The 19,105-nt window shown below is 42.9% G+C and overlaps 1 protein-coding gene across 3 annotated transcripts in view; it reads right to left on the reverse strand.

Annotated features, from left to right (window-relative positions):
• Nucleotides 1-19,105, reverse strand: part of ZNF827 (zinc finger protein 827) — a 178,355-nt gene that overhangs the window by 70,325 nt on the left and 88,925 nt on the right. For all 3 annotated transcript variants that reach the window (XM_059922572.1, XM_059922571.1, XM_059922573.1), the window contains exons 6-7: nucleotides 11,776-12,015; nucleotides 9,289-9,346 (exon numbers count right to left, since the gene is read on the reverse strand). In XM_059922572.1, coding sequence (XP_059778555.1) covers nucleotides 9,289-9,346; nucleotides 11,776-12,015 — 298 coding nt within the window. The remainder of the gene's footprint in view (nucleotides 1-9,288; nucleotides 9,347-11,775; nucleotides 12,016-19,105) is intronic.

The following is a 19,105-nucleotide window of genomic DNA, read 5'->3' on the forward strand; positions in this document are numbered from 1 at the left end:
CCAGGAGTGACACACTGCGTTAACATTTTGAAATGAGCAGGAGGCGCTAGTCAAGAAAACAATCCTCTATGCCTCCAAAAGCCTCAAGCAGAGACAGGCGACGGACTACATTCTTCCAAGAATAAATCTCACTCTAGTCCCAAGACTTTCTGACTACATGGAATACGAACGTTGCAGATTGAAATGGATACAGGTAACTTCCACATGGGATCTCCCGGTATACATCTTGCAACCAAAGGAAATGAGAACAAACCGGAAACATTGTCCTTGAACAAAACTACACCTTGCTAACAATAACAGGTTATAGTCATTGACACAGAACACAAAGGGTTGCGGTTTCCTTTAGTTTTAAAAGTTTTTCAAACATATCCAGATAGGATTATTCGAAAATAAGGAACAGGGGAAATATCTGGATTAGTTATAACTATCTTCTCAAAATTTCTTCAAGTACTTTAAGGTCAGAAGAAACTTTCTGAGAAGCTGTACTAGCTTGCATGAAAATACGCTCACAATTGAACAACAAACACATTGCCACACTTTATTTTTAGATATTCCATTTTTTAAAAAGATCAAATAACATTATTTCAAGTTAATTTTCATGATTAATGCAATTTTCTTTAGGTAGCGCTTATTTTTTTCTCAAATGTTACTGTCCTTGGGTATTTGCTAATAATTTATAATAGAATAATGGATGCTCAATATTTCTTTTGTATATATTTACATATCTGTATGTTTTGAAACATATTGATAAATCATTGTATTTGAAATCTATTAACTGCTTAGTTCTACCGATTTTTGGAAAAGGATTTTTGAGCTCTCTTTGCAACCCGGGTAAGGTCCTTTTGCTCCAGTATAGCCATCTTTGTATGTCACTGCAGACAGCAGGTGGTCATCCTACCTGCCCGCTTGGGCCCTCATTTCATTTTGGATGAGACCGGGTAGCTGCTTCTTCTGAAATGGGCCCAGATATCAACATTTTAGATATAAAAGTCGGTGCCAGTTTCCCTGTTAACTTTCTTGCAGTCAGTTAAAAAGGTAATCTATAATGAAAGAAAACACAGCTTTAATGGTGCTCATGTATACTGTCCCTCCCGAGGACCCCTACTCTTGAATGATTTTATTTACTTACTTATTTTAATAAAAGAACCCTGGGTGGCAGCTCAGGGGATGTGGCGGTGGGGCAGAGTGCTTGAGATTAAGAACAACTGCGAGTCCCTGACCTGAGGACAGCCCTGAGGATGTGAAACAGCAAGTTCCCTATTCAAGCTTAAAAGGGACACAACAGAGAAGCCCTCTTATGACCCCAGTGGGCTAGGCCTGGAAACCCAGTCATCCATCACGTTGGGCACACACATTTTCAAAGAAAGAAGGACTGTAGTGAGGAAAGCTTGAATGAATCGTTATACACTGGCAAGCTTCAGCCAGGGCATTTATCTACAAATTGAGACTTGGCATTGCAGATTCAGTGGGTTTCTAAATGGGGCTTGTGGGCAGATGGAGAAGCAAGGTCACTCCATCATTCGGCTACATGTATAGGCACCAGATTTTCTTTAATTTTTGGAGGTCATAAGAAAGCCAAGATGTGCTTTCTTCTCCTCCTCATTGACAAGGCTGTACACTTGGTTGGTGCTGATCAGCTAGAACCTTCTTAGCAGTTAAAACCCAATCGAATGTGTTGTTAATTTGTAAGGTGTACAATGGTATTGCAGAAAATGTCCTTATTTTTTAAGAGATATATATATATTAAAGAATGTGGGAGTGAATGTCATGTCAGGGATGTGATCTAAAATATAAGGAAGAAAAGATTGGTGAAATAAGTGTAGCAAACATTTGTTCAATCTGGGTGGTGGGGATATGGTGGTTTATTGCATTATTCCTTTCATTTTGCTTTAAATAAATATAATAAATAAAAAAATATTAAATAAAATAATAAAAAAATCAATATCAACAATCGCACAAAAAGTTCAACCCAGACAAACCACCAGACAGAATAATAAGTGACAATAAAAGAAATACAAAAGAACAAATAAAAATGTCTCTTCATGAACAAAATGCTTGATATCACCAGGAATCAATAAATGAAAAGGTTTTAACTATAAGATATACTTTTTAACCTCCCAATCGGTAAAAAAAATTTTTTTTAATGATAAAGCACAGAGACCTTTAAAATATTCTCTCATTAGCTTTCGGTAAAATTGTAGATTCAACCTTTTTGAAAGTCAATTAGACAATTCATAGCAAAAGCCTGAAACCTGTGAATGCTTTCTCGAGTCAATTTATCCCAGAATTAGCAAGAACTTGGGAAAACCAAACCAAACCAAACCCTTGATATCCAAGAATAAGAGAAGTATTAAATAAATTATGACATGCAAATATTAAAAGAATAATATTGGGTTATGTTTACTGACATGGAAAGAAATTCTTAATATATTACTAGGTAAAAGAGAAGATTATAAAACTGTATATATAGTAGGATCCAGTTTTGATGGGAAAGTATACATCTCTAAACAGATAAAAATTCAGCCAGGATACACACCACCAACTTAGCAGTCGTTGCTTCTAGGTAGCAGGATTGATTATAAGTGGGTATTTTTTCTTCTTTATGTTCTCCTATATTCTCTGAAAATAAAAGTTATTTTTTAAACTTAAAACAAATGATTAAGATTTACAGTTCAGGATCCTTTATTTTTAAAGAGATTCTTAGTCTTTTAAAGAGTAGTCTGAGGGATGATATAATTGAAGGCAGTTGTAAAAGACACAGGCGGGGGCAACTGTATCTAAATTCTGATCCCATTCATATCAGTCAACTTCAGTTGCAGAAGGCTGAGAGCCACGGAAGAAAAAGGCTGTTTAAAATACTGTAGAAGAAAAGTAGAACATTTTAGGGAGAATTCATTTTGGTAATGTTTTTAAATTTTCTTCTCTGAAAAAGTACAGATGCCTTCTATTTAGGGCTGTCCTAGAGTTGGGCCAATCCGTACAACCTAACACCACGTTTTCAAGGAACAATTCCTGTTGCTGCGGCTCGAGCATTCATCCACCGCGGAGCCAGGAAACTTCTCAGGACAAGGCGCACAATGCCAGGCCTTGTCGAGGGCGGCTGTGGCCGGGAGGCCAGACCTTGGGGAGCCGGAGCCAGGCGCAGCCGCGGAACTGAACCTGCACGTCAGGAGCCGTGAAATGTCAGCCCGTGGAGGGACCTGGATCTCCCGCAGGAATCTGACTTTATACATAAACAAGGACAATGGGCTTCTGCCGAGGCAAGCAGAGCACAGATGAACTCAGTTTTCTCTGCAGCGATGCGAGACCCTTTGTCCCGTGGAAGTTGAAGGTAACCCCAGTGAAATGTGGATGGGCCCTGGCCTGCTGCGTCATCCACCAGGGCCTTCCCCCCTAAACAGAGGTCAACCCTGGAATATTGGAGATATTTCTAGTAACAACCATGGAGACACCCTTGAGAGAAAATCCCAGATTAGAAGAAGCTGGCATCTGAGCCACATGTCACATGTCACCTGTGCATGATCTGTCTACTTACAGAGGCTTACACATTTATACCTCGTTCCTGACTGTTCTGAGCTGCGCAAACAGATGGAACACAGTTGTAAGCCAGTAGAAATAAAGGTGGGAGAACCCGTGGAAATGAAGAAAAGAAAGGCACAGCCCTCTTCAGATCCTTGAAAAGAAGATTTAAACTCTTCACAGTGACACCGTATTAAAGAGTTCTGGAAGCACAGTGTCTCAACTATAACCGTTCAACGTAGAGGTCATGGGTGGGAGGAAAAATGGCAGAGCGTGATACCTACAGGACAATGGTGTATAGAAATAGAGAAAAGTACTGAGGAAGGTTTGGTGCGATAAGAAGGAAGAAAACTCAAATGAGAGCAATGCACAAAGTAGTTTGAGGCTATATGTATCTAAAAAAAAAAAAAAAAAAAGATCCACTGTTTAAAGGATGAGTTTTAACTTCTTTGAAAAATGAAAACTCAAAGATAAGTTGAGAAGGATGGACTGCCAGTGACAAACTCTCCAGTCAACACTTGTGTCAGGGCAGCTACATACAGTGGTGCAGGCTGTGCACTGCACAAAGGTACCTTACTGGGTGGGTGGAGGGGGTGGGTACTTAACATCACAGACAACAAAGATTTACATATTTATTATGACAGTATTCCAGTAGATGGCAGTGTCTTGAGCAAAGGCGCTTTATAAACTTTTCAATGGCCCAACAAGCAGCTTTGACTTCACCAAAAAAACACTGAATGTCCTAACTGGAGGGATTCCATGAAATTAGTAGCAATTTCCATTTTTTAGAAACAAAATTCTGTGCCTTTAATTTTAAAGTTAGAAAATATAAAGGGTAAAGAGACTATAGGGAGAGCTACTCAAAAATTACCAATTTAATTTGCTCTGTTTCCTGTTTATTTTCTTAATTGCTTCCATCTAATCCAGTGTTCTTTATGTGTAATCTTTTACTTCTTAAGGTAATGGAGCATTGTTCTCTTATGTCTTCTAAAAATTGAAAAGGGGAAATTGCACAAATTGAAGCAGCACATCACGCTCTGACAAATTTGTGCAATTTCTATTACTGACTCATAAATATTTAAGGACAGGCATCCAAACAATCACACAGGAAAATTCTATATTGAACACTTCCAAGTACATATATCTTTTAGTAAACACTGTAAGTGCCATTATCTAAATCACAGAAAAATAGCCCGCATTTCAAATTCTGAAAATTGGGCAAATTAAATGTTGGTCGGCACAGCATGATATGACTCTACCTTTCTGATTTTCCCACTTCTGCTTTTTGTCTAGTAATGGAGAAAAAAACAATTCAGGTAAATACTTCCTTGCTTTTGGAATAGAGCAAGCCAGGTGTGAGAAGTTTTTCTTATAGGCCTGTAATCTTATAGCCCCATGGACGCTGAATTATTAATGGGGAAGAGAGAGAACAAATAACCAAGAGAGGGTTCTTGGCAGCCATTGTTTGAAGTTCATGGTGTTACACAACATCGAGCATGTCCAATTCACCTGCCAGGAGCTATCTGATTCTTACTCTAGGGTTCCATTTTCCTATTTCGATCTTATCCAGCATCTGGCTGGGTGATGGCCCATGTCAGAAGATGTAGATCTTCTTTTTATTCCATTAAACTTTGGGATCTGGTTATGATATCATGCCTCATATATTTTCATCTACAAATGATCATATTAGCTGGTTATCTGCTCCCAGCAGAACCTAGGGTTGTGTTGGGAAAGGAAATCGAAACACCAAGATTGCGTTAGTCTCTTAAGCATTCAGTCCTTCTGTTCTCATGGGTCTGGGCGGACCTTCTCCCCATCTCATTTGTCAGGTAGAATGGCATTAAGAATGCCACAGGCTATCTCAAAGGGGACGCACAGACTTCTTTACACTTAGGTTGAATTTTCTAGACTCTAAGGTTAAACAGGCAGAAGAACTGCTGTTTAGCATTTACAGTGAAGCTCCAACTGAAGGACTGATTCAATGGAGGTGCTCCTAGGAGGGCACAGACAAGGGTGGAAGGAAGGGTAGGGTCAAGGCATTGGTGAGCAGGGCCAGATGATCCAATCATCCCGGCTGCTAAGTAGATTGATTTCTCTGCCTGGCCACATGGGATACCCTGGTGGATGGTTTTCTCCTTTACTTTTGGGAAGATGATCCTAATTGAAGCAGCTGAGTCTAAGTTCTTAGGATAATTTTTTAAAAAGGCGTTCTCAAACCAGTTCTTCAAATGATGTCTAGGATTTGCTTCAAAATAATCTACGGGGAAGAAGAACAAAAGGAAGGGATGGATGAAACATGAATTGGTCATGAATTGATAATTATTTAAACTCGATCATGGGTACATTCTCTGTTCTTGTATCGTTTGAAATTTTCCATTGTAAGAGTTTTTGAAAAATGAGGTCAAGAGCCAATGATCCAGAAACTTGCTAGTTATCAGTTTCAACCCTTAGCTTTACCTAGAACTTCTTTTAAAAAATGGCTAACAAGGAATGCTGTCCAACATCATTTTCTCTTTCCATGTCTCCCCATCTTATAATCGAGGAATTAACAAACAGCAGAATGGCCAATGGACAGCTGTGACGAGGGAGGATTGGATGAGGAGAGAGGTGCAGTCATCAGCCCTTATGGGATGGGGAGTTACCTGTACGCACATCCACGGGCTTCCTGTTGCCTTGGTGCCCGGGCATGGAAACCAGCACCCCCATATCTCATTGGTAAGCACACATCGGAACTGCCAGAGACAGAGTGTTTCACACTTGGGTTGCTACACTTTTTCTTCATTCTTGTGTTTGGCATGAGAGTCAAGATTAATAATGATTAACAACAGTGGGGAAAGTTGTGGGTTGATAAAGGACAGAGAGAGAATCGGAGAGAATCAGTTTCTTTTTTCAGCATTGCACATCTCTTTCCTCCTCTGGTTCCCCTGGATCTCCAGATTCCAGAGGCAGATCTCACTGAGTGGAAGGGCTCAGGCACCCGTCAGCATTTGGATGTGCCTGATCTCAATACCGCGCTGAGGCCAGCGTCCAAGGCTGCCCTTCACAAGTCAACTATCTTAAATGTGCCCAGCAACTCTGAAACATGGACAATTCCGAACTTTGATTCCCATCATGAACCATCGCTCTGGACAGTCAGCTTCTTCCAGGAAATCAAACGTGGGAAATCTGATAACTAACCAAACATCCCACTAAGTACTTAAAAAATCTGGAGGTATGGGAAGTTGGAGCCTCGATGTAAATCTTTCTGGAAAGTATCACAGATCATACTTTAAAACATAACCCCATTAGCTGACCTTGTGCAGACCTCTTCCAAAAGTAAGAGTTTCTTCCAAAACGGGAATCAAAAAAGAAGAGAGTTGGCGTTTTTTCCCCCTTATTTCTGCTATCGGTTAACTCAGGTTAAAGAGGATTTCTTGGCACAAGGCAGCTTGATTCTATTCAACCTGAAGTAATGAGGTGAGAAGGTAAAAAGAGATCTCTTTGAGGAGAGGTTAATTGGGCAAGTTGCCTACTCAAAGGAAAAATAAAAACACACCAAGGATTTTGTAGAAGAACAAGAAACCAAGAAACCTATAACACTGATGTCTGAACACCACATTGTAGGGGTGGGGAAGCTCATAGGAAGCACCTCTTGTTTTGCTTTGGGCAAAAGATCTGATTTGGATTTCTTCTTACGCATAATCTCCCAGCAACAGGAGAATTTAAGGATTGCTCCGTTTTTTGCCAAATGGCTAAAAAAACCCCTCTCTTCTATCCTGTAATTATGCTTCAGCTCCAGCCAAGGCTAGGAGGTATTGTACATTTCACTTGTTTGGGGCTAGTTCAAACCTCCACTTACCTCTTCCCAGAGAACACCTGGAAAGCATAATAACAGGGTCTCGCAGCATACCTTTCTGCTAGGTAAATATTATCATGTAATCTTAAAGAGCCCGCAGAAAACCTCCATAGGAGATGGGGCTGGGGTCCTGCCCAGATCCCCTTTACCACACTGGTGCACTCACCCCGCATCGCCAGGGGTGTCGGCTGCTTGTAGTGAGAAATGCCCTCACCGTTGGAGCCCCCCTCACCTGGCAGGCTACACATCCCCCGATGAAGCTAGTGGATAATGAGGGGGGACCAAGAGCTGGCCCCCTTACCTCAAGGCAGGATTTCCTCTGTGGTGCAATTCATGCTCCAGAATTCTCTGCGGGAGACAACTGGCCCTAGAATCCTTGCTCAGCTCCCCTTCCTTCTCCCGCCCCATCGCATCCCTGCAGGTCCCTCTGACAGCACGCCCTCAATAACACACCCGCACAGGGATCCCTGTCTAGGGCTCTGCTTCTAGGGAACCTGAGCTGTGACACTTCAGGAAGCCTAGGGAAGCAAATTAAAATTGACACCTCTTATTTTTAATCTGCCGTCTTTCGATGTCTACCAATCTGGCCCATTTCATGTGTTTAGACTCATGAACATAAGCATAGATACCAAAAAAAAAAAAAAAAAATAGCCTTAGGATTACATGGAGAAGGCAGGCTGGAATCTATAGTAGTTCACATCTCCTATTTGGGCATCCAACTGAACAGACAAAATCCCCTCTCCATCCCCCAGACCCATTTCCCAACACAACGCACAGACCAGATAGAAAGACTCATTTCCCATCAGCGTACTTACACACGGAGGCAAGCCTAACACCATGCTTGGGTTAGAGGCAGGTTCTGTCCCTAATACTATATAAACCCCGTGCGAAGCAAGCTGACTCTGTTTTAATTACTGTTTAATACTTGATAGTCCCAAATTCCGATGCACAGAGTTAAAAAGAAGAAAAAACTCGCGTTAAGGTTCAAATGAACACCGTTCATGTGCCCGGTGATGGTCCGAGGTCGACTCATATCACATCCAAAGGAAAAACACTGTTGATCTTCCGTCGCAAGAATTAAATCACAAAACCAATCAACGGCTCCCAGGAGGAAGAATCTAAGTTTGCTCAGGAAAGTACAGTTCCTTGACTTAAAGCCTGCCACGGGGGAGCTGGCCTCTCCCCCAAGCTCCCTTTCCACAGAGGTGGGTCTGCACTTGTTGGCACCTGCCTGCAACGGTTCAGGTCTGGGTGGTTACGAGCCTCAGGATGGGCAGCCCACCCTGCCTGACCCACCCTGATGGGCAGCCCACCCTGGCTGACCTTCTCTTCAACTGCCTTTGGCAAATGGAAAGCTTCCTTCACCTACAGTTGTTAGTGATGTCAGTTTTCCTGCAATTTCTGAAAGCATTGTCTTTCTTCTGCTTTTTACATTTTTGCCCTCCTAACAATGCAGTGAGTTAAAAAGCTGGGATGTCCCTGGTGACAAGTTATCAGTCCACAGCTGCAAAGCTACTTAGGAACGCAGTTCAACCTCGGTCTACCAACAGACTGAGGCTTTCCTGAGATACAGACCCAGCTCCCAAATACAGCCCCGCCACCCACTTCAACTCTCCAGTCAGGAAACTTCTGCCAAGAGGATAATATTATCTACTTCGCACAATCATTGTAAGGAATAAAAAATAATAGCATAAGGAAAACTCTCCAGCAAAGTGACACATTTAGATGTTTAATAACTATGAATGGCCTTCCCCCTTGGTGTCCTTTGCGTTTTGTGTTGTTTCCACCAACCAAAGTTCAAACACAAAATGATGATAAAGGGGTGACTTTTGAACCCAGTGGGAGAGAACGGTTGGAGGAATGTTGCTCAAACTGTGACGTGGGCTTGATGGCCCCCAGAGGGAGTGTTCCGAGGGGACTCCGCAGTGGCCTACCTGGTGGTCGTCCGGATGGTGTTTTCTTTCGTGTGAGTGTGTTCTTTGCTCACCTTCTCTGTAAAGAGAAAGGATGAAACAGACATCTCTTAGGTTGTTCTGACTCGATTTGTGTGTTTAAGGCTGAAGCAGAAACATCCTCTTTCTCTGTTGTGGTTTTCTTTTGGTTTCTTTTTTAAACATTCAAACCCTTCCTGTCTTATTGGTAAAGACAGGCAACAGAAGCATGTCGATAGCATCTACCAAAATAGTTTACTAAAAACCAATCAAAGGGAAAGAGTTACTAACAAAGTACAAATGTGTTGTCTGATTTTCATCAGGCCTCAGTGAGTACATGTACACACACACACACACACACACACAGATGTGCATAAAGATAGTTCTTTCTATTATATTTTTCCCCAGCTGAAAATGTCTGCTTTTCTCTGATTCAGCATGAAAACTGCAGTTGTTGCAACCGTTCCGCTTCTGACTTGGATGACGACCTTTAAGCATTCTGTATTGTCAGGCCCCTTTGTGAGACGGGATATAAAAACAAACGTAAGACCTCTGGGTGCGAGAGTCATCGAGTGCACATTCTGATAAATGTCACAGGGGACAAAAAATATCATTAGACAAGAGGAGGTAAACTCTCCCTTACTCTGTCTTGAGGTCTGAATCTACCAGCTGTCAGAAATTATTTAATTAGCTTTCAGGAACACAAAAGTTGACCTCTGGTCTTCCCCATCCAGTTCAAATGTGAGGATTCTGCCCTGACTGTCACAGCTCTCGGTGGCTTCTTTTAAGTCTCCAGAGGAAACCTGGCCACCTCTACAAGGGTTTCAGATTTCAACAGCAGGGCAAGTGAAAAACTCCTAATCTTACGGATTTGGGGGAAAATTTTAAACAAAGATTTACGCTGTCCCGTGCTTTTTAACACTGGTCTGAAGCTGCCGTGTGCATATTTGCGTGGACAATTCCTTTCTGTCCGTTCAACAGTGACAATGAGGGTGAATTTGGATTCACAGGCAGTGTTCTTTCAGAGAGCAGGAAATCGGGGCTAAATGACTTGCCTGAGGTCACCCAGGCAGTCAGTGACAGCGCCAGGGTGAGAACTCTCAGACACAAAGTTTTTAGCTGATAGTAGACCATGATAATGTACTGCTAGAGACAGAGACTTTTTGAAAAGAACCACACTTTTGCAAATTTGAACTGCTAAATCATTTTCAAAGTTATATTGTTTTTAGAGATGCTTTCAGCCTGTTTTTTTTTTGTTTTGTTTTTTTTTTAAAGAAAAGCATCTTGCATGTTTGGAGTTTTTTTGGAACTTGCAAAGATCTATGTGGCCTATTCAGTTTACTGACTTAACTGTTTCCACCTCTCTGAGCTCTGCACAAACAGAGACCTTGTTTGAGAACTCCGAGCCTGCCATTTTCGGCACCGACTGATAACTTCACAGCTATGGGGGCGTGTCATGAGGCCAATGAGGAGGTGAGCTATCACGATGCCTTGCAGATTCTAGCTTCTTTCCTCTTTTCCGGTATTTTTCTTAGGGGAGAAAAGTCAATACTTAAATAATGAGGCATTTAATGGGTGTTTGAAATCTGTTAGCCATAACAAAACAGAGTTTATCAAATATTAGGAACAAACTCTACTGATGCCTGAATTTCAGTATGTAGGCCAATGCTTGACCAAGGACAAAGTATCTGTATTTCTATATAAGTCTGAATCTTATAGGAGTCTCTTTCATGCATCTCAATCACATTCAAGCAATAACAGCACATTAAATTTGATAAGGACAAAGACCATGCAGCTTGAATGAGCTGATAAAGAGAACAGCTTAGGTTCTAGGACCCTCCCCTATTCTATCAAGACACTTAGCTGAGCTAGAATAGGTGATTCCTTAGCTTTGTAATAGGTGATCACTTAGCTGATTCCTAAACTTTGACTTCTGAGTATTTGAAGTAGAAAAAGTTGGTTTACAGGAAATGTTCTACTATGTTATAGCTGGAAAACAGTCCTCACAGTTTCATTTTTGCCTTCCCCTTTCCTTGATTTTTTTGTTTTTTGGCAAGACACCGTAAAATCTCGTTAATTCCGACCACACTAATTTGGAATTCACAGTAACTCAGTCACTGTTGGAGTAAATTGAAGTTTATCTTTTGCACATTAGGAAAAAAAAAAGGCTGTTAATCAGATCAACTGCCTAAACAAAATTAGAGGTGAGACGTTTCGTCCAGGCAACAGGGATCATTTGCACGGAGTTGAATAGAGTTCTAATTTCAAATGATTCTTAACTATTTACTAAAGAAAGTTTGGCAGGAGTTCTACCTGGCAGCATTTGATGAACTCTTCGTTTGAGAGGTGGTATACACGTTAAAGTAACAAAATGGATTTCTGTCTAAAAAATCCTATAATGCAGGTGTTTTTACTTCGTTAGAGTGGCTTTCCCTCCAATTAGTCCCCATTACTGACATTTTTTTTTTTTTTTCCCTCGAGGAAACGTACCTGACAGTTGAAAAAGAAGCTCGGATGCCATCTTCACAGAGATGTCTTGACTGAAGAGGTTTCTCTCTGGGGGCACTCTGCCTTCTGGCATCTTCTGTAAGGGTTCAGTTTTCTCTCGCCCAATTAAAGTGCTATAGCCAACACTGCGGCTGGGTGATACTGAGGCCTGCGGGTCCTGGATGTCCACCTCCATGGGTTCCTCTTTAATCTTCACCATCTGAGTGTCTTTGTAGCTTTCCGCTGCAAACAGGTGAATGAAGAACAAAAACGCCAGAGTTTCTTAATTCTGAACCAAACCCAGTTTCTAATCACAGAGAGAACTTGCGTCAGGGAGCAGTTTAGAAGACGGTGCCGTGGCACACTGGAACACAGTTTGAAAAACTTCTACTTTAATCCATCTGGTTTCCAGAAAAGGAAGGAACCTGAAGCTCAGAGAAATCAGGGGACTTGCCCAAGGCCACACAAATGGCAGCAGAACCAGGCCTACGGCTCCAGATCTAGAACCAGGTTTCTTGACCAAAGTCTCCCGATCACTGCCACACACTCCTTCCTCTCTGCCATGATGCTTCCAGGACTTACAGAGAACACAACGAATATCTGTCCTTGTTTTATAATGTACTCAATTTCAGTGAATCAATTAAGAGCAAGCATATTCATACTATGATTTTCTCCCTCTATTTTGAAAGCTCTGATCAATGTTTTTTCTTTCTCTTCTACAGCACCTAAATTAATAAAGGATAAATAGGGTTGATTCAACTGAGACATTTACACCTTGCTGGGAGCTAGTAATCCTCAAGACCATCTAGGATGTTAATTGCAGCCCAAGGATTAACACTTACAAAAACAGCAATCTTACAAGTTATAATAACATTTCACCTTACTGACTGCTCTGGCTTTAGGTGTGGCTATTGAACGTTTGGTCTTTAGTTTGAAACATACATTTACTTTGCAAGGCTGGAGTGTCTTTATGTTCATATGTTCCTTAGAGCTAATGAGAGAACGTCTTGGAAACAAGGTGGGACAATTAGCCCAGCCATTAATTTGGGTCACTTTAAAATAAGGCCACACTTTCAAATTGGTAAGCATTTATTAGTTATTACTGTGTCCTCAGCATTCTGGAAAACACAAAAACCAAAAAGGATTCGATAGATAGATAGATAGATAGATAGGGTAGTGGGTTGAATCGTGGCCCCCCAAAAAGATATGACTATGTCATAACCCCAGGAACTTGTGAATGTGACCTTATATGGAAAAAAGGTATTTGTAGATGTGATTAAGTTAAGGATCTCAAGATGAGATGATCCTAGATTATCCAGGTAGGCCCTAAATCTAATGACAAGTGTCCATATCATAGACAGAAGAGGACAAGACACAGACACAGTGGAAAAGGCCATGTGAGGTCAGAGACAGTGCTGTAAGACTGACTGTCTGTGTCTCCCCTCCAAATTAATATGCTGAAACCTAATCACCAATGTGACGATATTTGGAAGTGGGGCCTTTGGGAGGTGATTAGGTCATGAGGGAGGAGTCCTCAAGAATGGGGGTTAATGCCCTTATAAAGAAGACCCCAGACAGCTCCCTCGCCCCTTCCTGCACGTGAGGACACAGTGCAGAGATGCCTGACAATGAACCAGGAAGAGGGCTCTCACCTGACTGTGCTGGCACCCTGACCCTCGACTTCCAGATGCCAGAACTGTGAGAAATACCTCTCTGTTGTTTACAAGCTACCCAGTCTATGATGTTCTGTTACAGCAGCCGGAACGGACTAAGACAGACTGGAGTTTTGCTGCCACAAGCTAAGGATTGCCTGGTGTCACCAGAAACCGGAAGGAGTAAGGAAAGATTCTCCCCTAGAACCTTCAGATTTCAGACTTCTGGACCCCATTTCTGTTGTTTTAAGCTACGAAGTTTGTGGTAATTTGTGAGGGATAGATGGATAGGTAGACAGATAAAACTATAAGAGGCAACATAAAGCAGGTGCTGATCTTGGGACAGTTAGGAGATATGACAGGGGAAATCTCATTGCTATAAGCTGGGTAGTCAGAGAAAGCTACGCTCTCCTTGCCAAGTATGAGACAGGTGAAAGTCAGGTACATGCATACTTTATTGATTTGCAATAAAGAAGACAGTAGTGGGCTTCCCTGGTGGCGCAGTGGCTGAGAATCTGCCTGCCAATGCAGGGGACACGGGTTCGAGCCCGGGTCTGGGAAGATCCCACATGCCGCAGAGCAACTGGGCCCGTGAGCCACAATTACTGAGCCTGCGTGTCTGGAGCCTGTGCTCCGCAACAAGAGGCCGCGACAGTGAGAGGCCCGCGCACCACGATGAAGAGTGGCCCCCGCTCGCCGCAACTAGAGAAAGCCCTCGCACAGAAACGAAGACCCAACACAGCCATAAAAATAAATAAAAATAAATAAATTTAAAAAAAGAAGACAGTGGAGTACTTTTAATTAAATGATTAAAATTAATATGGTGCTATCCATAAGATCTCATGTAAGAAGTGTGCTAATTGTGCTTTTTTTCTTCCTGACATATTACACATGCTTCTCAGAGAAAACGACTTGTTTTTTTGTCAGCAACTAAACTGCAGGCAACTGTTATATTTAATTTAGATCCTTTCCCCCTCCCTGTATTCCTGCCAAGCTGTTTTTTTCTTTTTTCTCTGCATGTCTGTGAAGCTCATAAAAACCGTCCATTGATTCAATCATGCTAAAAAATAAAAAATAAAAAAAGAAGAATCTAAAGCTTTCCAAGTTACATGCCTGGGTCTCTGCCTTTATTTCTAGTCCCTGATTCTTTCTTGAGTATTGAAGACACCCCCTGTCCACTTAGGGATTTGGGGACCTGACAGCCATCCTGACCTTCCCTTAGATCACCCATAGGTGCAGTCACCACACACAGTGCCCTCTTTGTGTCCCCTCAAACTACTTAGGATCTGGAAAATAAATAGTGGGGTCAGTGTCACAAGTACATAATGATGTCTCTGAACCTTGCAAGTCATTCCAAGGCCTGAAGACAAACACAAAGGGATACTAGAGAGAGAGTCATTTTGTTAAAAAAATAAAAATCTCAACAACATAAAAAGAACAAAGCTAGAAAGGAGCTCCATTATTTATCTCCCCCAAGCCCCCTTTCCCCCAGCTTTGCCCCTGGATTAAAAACCACCTGGCTATTTGTGCCACTGGATTTAATGAAATCAGTTTTTAAAAGCTACTTGGGATAATTTCAAGTATGATTTTCAATGAAGTGCTTTCTGCTCTTCCTTATGACAACTCTTGACTTTTCAACAATGCACAAAACACTGATCACTGAGTGAATTAAGTCAGAAAGAGAAAAACAAATACCGCATGCTAACACATATATATGGAATCTAAAAAAAAAAAAAAAAGTTCTGAAGAACCTAGGGGCACGACAGTAATAAAGATGCAGACATAGAGAATGGACTTGAGGACACGGGGAGGGGGAAGGGTAAGCTGGGATGAAGTGAGAGAGTGGCATGGACATATACACACTACCATATGTAAAATAGATAGCTAGTGGGAAGCAGCCGCACAGCACAGGGAGATCAGCTCGGTGCTTTGTGACCACCTAGAGGGGTGGGATAGGGAGGGTGGGAGGGAGACGCAAGAGGGAGGGGATATGGGGATATATGTATATGTATAGCTGATTCAGTTTGTTATACAGCAGAAACTAACACACCACTGTAAAGCAATTATACTCCAATAAAGATGTTTAAAAAACCCCAAAAAACCTTTAGCATTTGTAATCTACCTGATAGACTCCAGACTCACCGAGAAGACTTTTCAAACTGACCTCTCAATGGGCAAGTGAGACATCGTTCAATAAATATTTTTATAGTCCTTGCTCTTGTATGCAGTAGCATCATTGCCAAGTGTTTTCTTGCCTTTTTTTTTAAAAGCAGGTTTCTCAACCTCAGTCCTATGGATATTTGAAGCCAGATACTTCTTTGCTGTGAGAGGCTGTGCTGTGCACTGCAGGGTGTTTAGCACATCTCTGGTCTCTACTCTCTACATACGAGGAGTGCCAGCCCCTTAGCTGTGACAACTACAGGCAACTGCAGACATCGCCAGTGTCCTCTGGAGGGCAAAACCACAGCTGTAAAGTTTTTGCCACACTCTTGTTTTCACCCCTTCTCCTCTCCCCGCCCCCATTTAATCAGCACCCAAGGCAAAGCAGAAGAAGCAACTCCTCCTAAGTTCCAGCTTGGTTCATCACCATCTCAGGCCGGCTGGCCGAGGATGCAGGAGGCAGCTGACTTGGAAACAGATCCCACTTGGTCCCCAGGCCAGCTCGCTCCCTGTTGCCTGGGGCGTCCTAACATAGCAACGGTTGAATACCTCACTCCACTCACTCTTAGCTTTGACTCCCACGCCACAAATATTAATTCGACTCCAGTGGGCTCTACCGCTACTTCAAGAGAGAACCTGGCACATGGGAAGAGATGAGAGAGGGTTAACAGTGCCTGATGCCTGGGAGGGGGTGTAGGGGACTGTTTACTGCAACGCTTATTTGTATTCTGTAATTTGTCTGTGATTAATATGGATATCTTGTCATTCACCTAAATTTTTTTTAAAACGGAAAACAATTACATACACCCATAAAAAGATGCTATTTCCTCTTTAGAAGTGTACAGAACAGTGTGCATGTCTGGTAGCATCGGAAGAGTTGGTTCATGGCTCCAACAAGCCCTATTCAAACTCTGCTTGGCAACAGAAGGGAAAAAAAGCAACAGGAATGCCATAATACTGTTTTCTTTCCTGCCTTCATAAGCACAATATACATTCGCTATCAAACTGGATTATTTCATTCATCAATCACTCGGCCATTCTGTAATCTTTTTTCTTTTTTTTCTTTTTTTAACATTTTTATTGGAGTATAATTGCTTTACAATGGTGTGTTAGTTTCTGCTGTATAACAAAGTGAATCAGCTATACATATACATATATCCCCATATCTCCTCCCTCTTGCGTCTCCCTCCCACCCTCCCTATCCCACTCCTCTAGGTGGTCACAAAGCACCGAGCTGATCTCCCTGTGCTATGCAGCTGCTTCCCACTAGCTATCTATTTTACATTTGGTAGTGTATATATGTCCATGCCACTCTCTCACTTCGTCCCAGCTTACCCTTCGCCCTCCCTGTGTCCTCAGGTCCATTCTCTATGTCTGTGTCTTTATTCCTGTCCTGCCCCTAGGTGTAATCTTTTATCAATGTCTACTATGTACTCAGAACTATGATAGATGATTCATGGGATTCAGAGACAAATAAGACAAGGTTCTTGCCCTCAAGCAGTTTAAATCCAAATGGATGGATGATCAGACAAGTATCAACAGCCCTCTCATACAAGAAGTGAAATTAAAACACAGTGTGGGAAGAGGAGTCGAGGAAGACCACGAACCAAAGCACAAAGGTGGAATTGTACTCGACTGGGGGCGCCCAGGGAATAAATATCACACTGTCCGTTCGGCTGGAGCACCAACGTTGAGAGGTGGAACTGGCTCCTTGGGTAAGCAGGACTCATGCGGTGTCAACGTAAAAGCAACTCTAGCTTTGTCTGCCATTGTCTCTTTAAACCTGCCTGGTAGGAAAATGTTCCTCGCCTGGTCCTGGGTGAAATCTCAGTCAGGCCCATAACCCGATAATTCTTAGGTAATACAAAGCCTTACAGCCCTTTAAACAGCAAAAGAACGGTCTTGATTCAGAATCCAGAAGGCCCAACCCCACAGCTTAAGCCACAGTTCAGCCTTTCCGTGAAGGTGATCCCGGCTCCCCCCCTGGAAGGGCCCACAGGTCGCCTGTGACTGGGCGGAAATGGTGGGGTCCGCTCCCTCTCCCTGTCTTCTCACGTTCTCCCCAGCACTCTAGCTGTCCTTCCTGATCCTGAAACTAGAGAAGGAGGAGGGAAGGAGGAGAGGGGAGGGGAGGTGAAGCTCTTCCCTCGCTGACCTGATCTAGAATGGTTTTACCCTCTTTAGGCAAGCAGACACTTCTCTCATGGGATTCTCCCATCGGGTCTTCGGAGACCTTTAACTTGGCGGTGATCTCTCCCTGCGCTTCCTTCACCTGGCTGACCGGCCTCTAGCCTGGGCTCACTGATTTCCTCCACCACCTGTGGGGATCCGCCTGTGGGCCTCCATCTCAAGGCGGGCAAGGGTACCATCAACTCTCTAGGCAGCCCCCCCCCGGACAGCATTTAAGACAACACCCCTGTTGACCCTCCTGTGGGAATCCGGTCCACACCGGGGCCTCCTTATTTGATCAGACAAAAAAGGGTGAGTTCAGGCCCCACGCAGCCCAGCAGCCGCTCTCTTCCACTCAGACACCAAGGCGATTTGCCCTCTAGATTCCCCAGGCTGACGTCAGGCACCAGGCCACCAGGCTCCCAACTGAGGAAAACATGGGACAAACTTCCCGGATGACGTCCCTCAAGCCGTGCTCTCTAGATTTGGGATGAGAGACTGGTACCCCTTCCTCCATCTCCAGTACCCTGCAGTGGGGGAATCACAGCCCAGTTCTCGCCAAAATCCCCTCGCCCAATCTTCAATAACCTCTCACTTTTATACTCTCTCCATTTGACCACGAGGTCCAAGAGGTGTGTGTTCAAATATACATAACATAAGATGTATCTTTTTAACCATTTTTAAGCACACTGTTCAGTGGCATTAAATACATTCACGTTGTTGTGCAGCCATCACCATCATCCTTCTCCAGAATTTTTCATCTTCCCCAACTGAAACTTTACCCATTAAACATTAACTCCCCATTTCCCCCTTCTCTCAGCCTCTGGCAACCATCATTCTACTTTCTGACTCTAGGCCAGGAGTTTTCATATTTTTTAAAAAATTCTTCATGCTGTAACCTTGGTGCTGAAGCCAGATCTTCCATTTAACATACTGTTTAACAAAGAGCGTCAGATTATATTCCAGAGAAATTACACTGGAGAGGTAGGTAAGGGCAGAATATGGAAACTAAGATGCTGGCTCCGGAAGCCTGTCCTGAAAGGGGAGCCGGCGAGGAGGCAGCCTTTGGGGGGGTTTGCTTGGAGAAGCAGCATGATCAGATTACATTTCAGAAGGGCAATCTGGCAGGGGCACTCGTACGGGATGAAGGGACAGGAGGAAATGGAAACGGGGGCGTTGATGGGGACTTGTAGTAATCCAAGCAACGAGATGATGAGAGCCTGAACTAAAGGTCATGAGGGTAGAAAAGACTCACAAGATATTCCAGAGGCTGAACGCAGAGGCACTGGTGGTGGACTGAATAAGAGTCTGAATCAAGAATGAAGAGACCAATGTGAGAGTAATTGTGAAGA

Source organism: Balaenoptera ricei, chromosome 5 (genome assembly GCF_028023285.1).
Source record: "Balaenoptera ricei isolate mBalRic1 chromosome 5, mBalRic1.hap2, whole genome shotgun sequence".
NCBI classification, from domain to species: domain Eukaryota; kingdom Metazoa; phylum Chordata; class Mammalia; order Artiodactyla; family Balaenopteridae; genus Balaenoptera; species Balaenoptera ricei.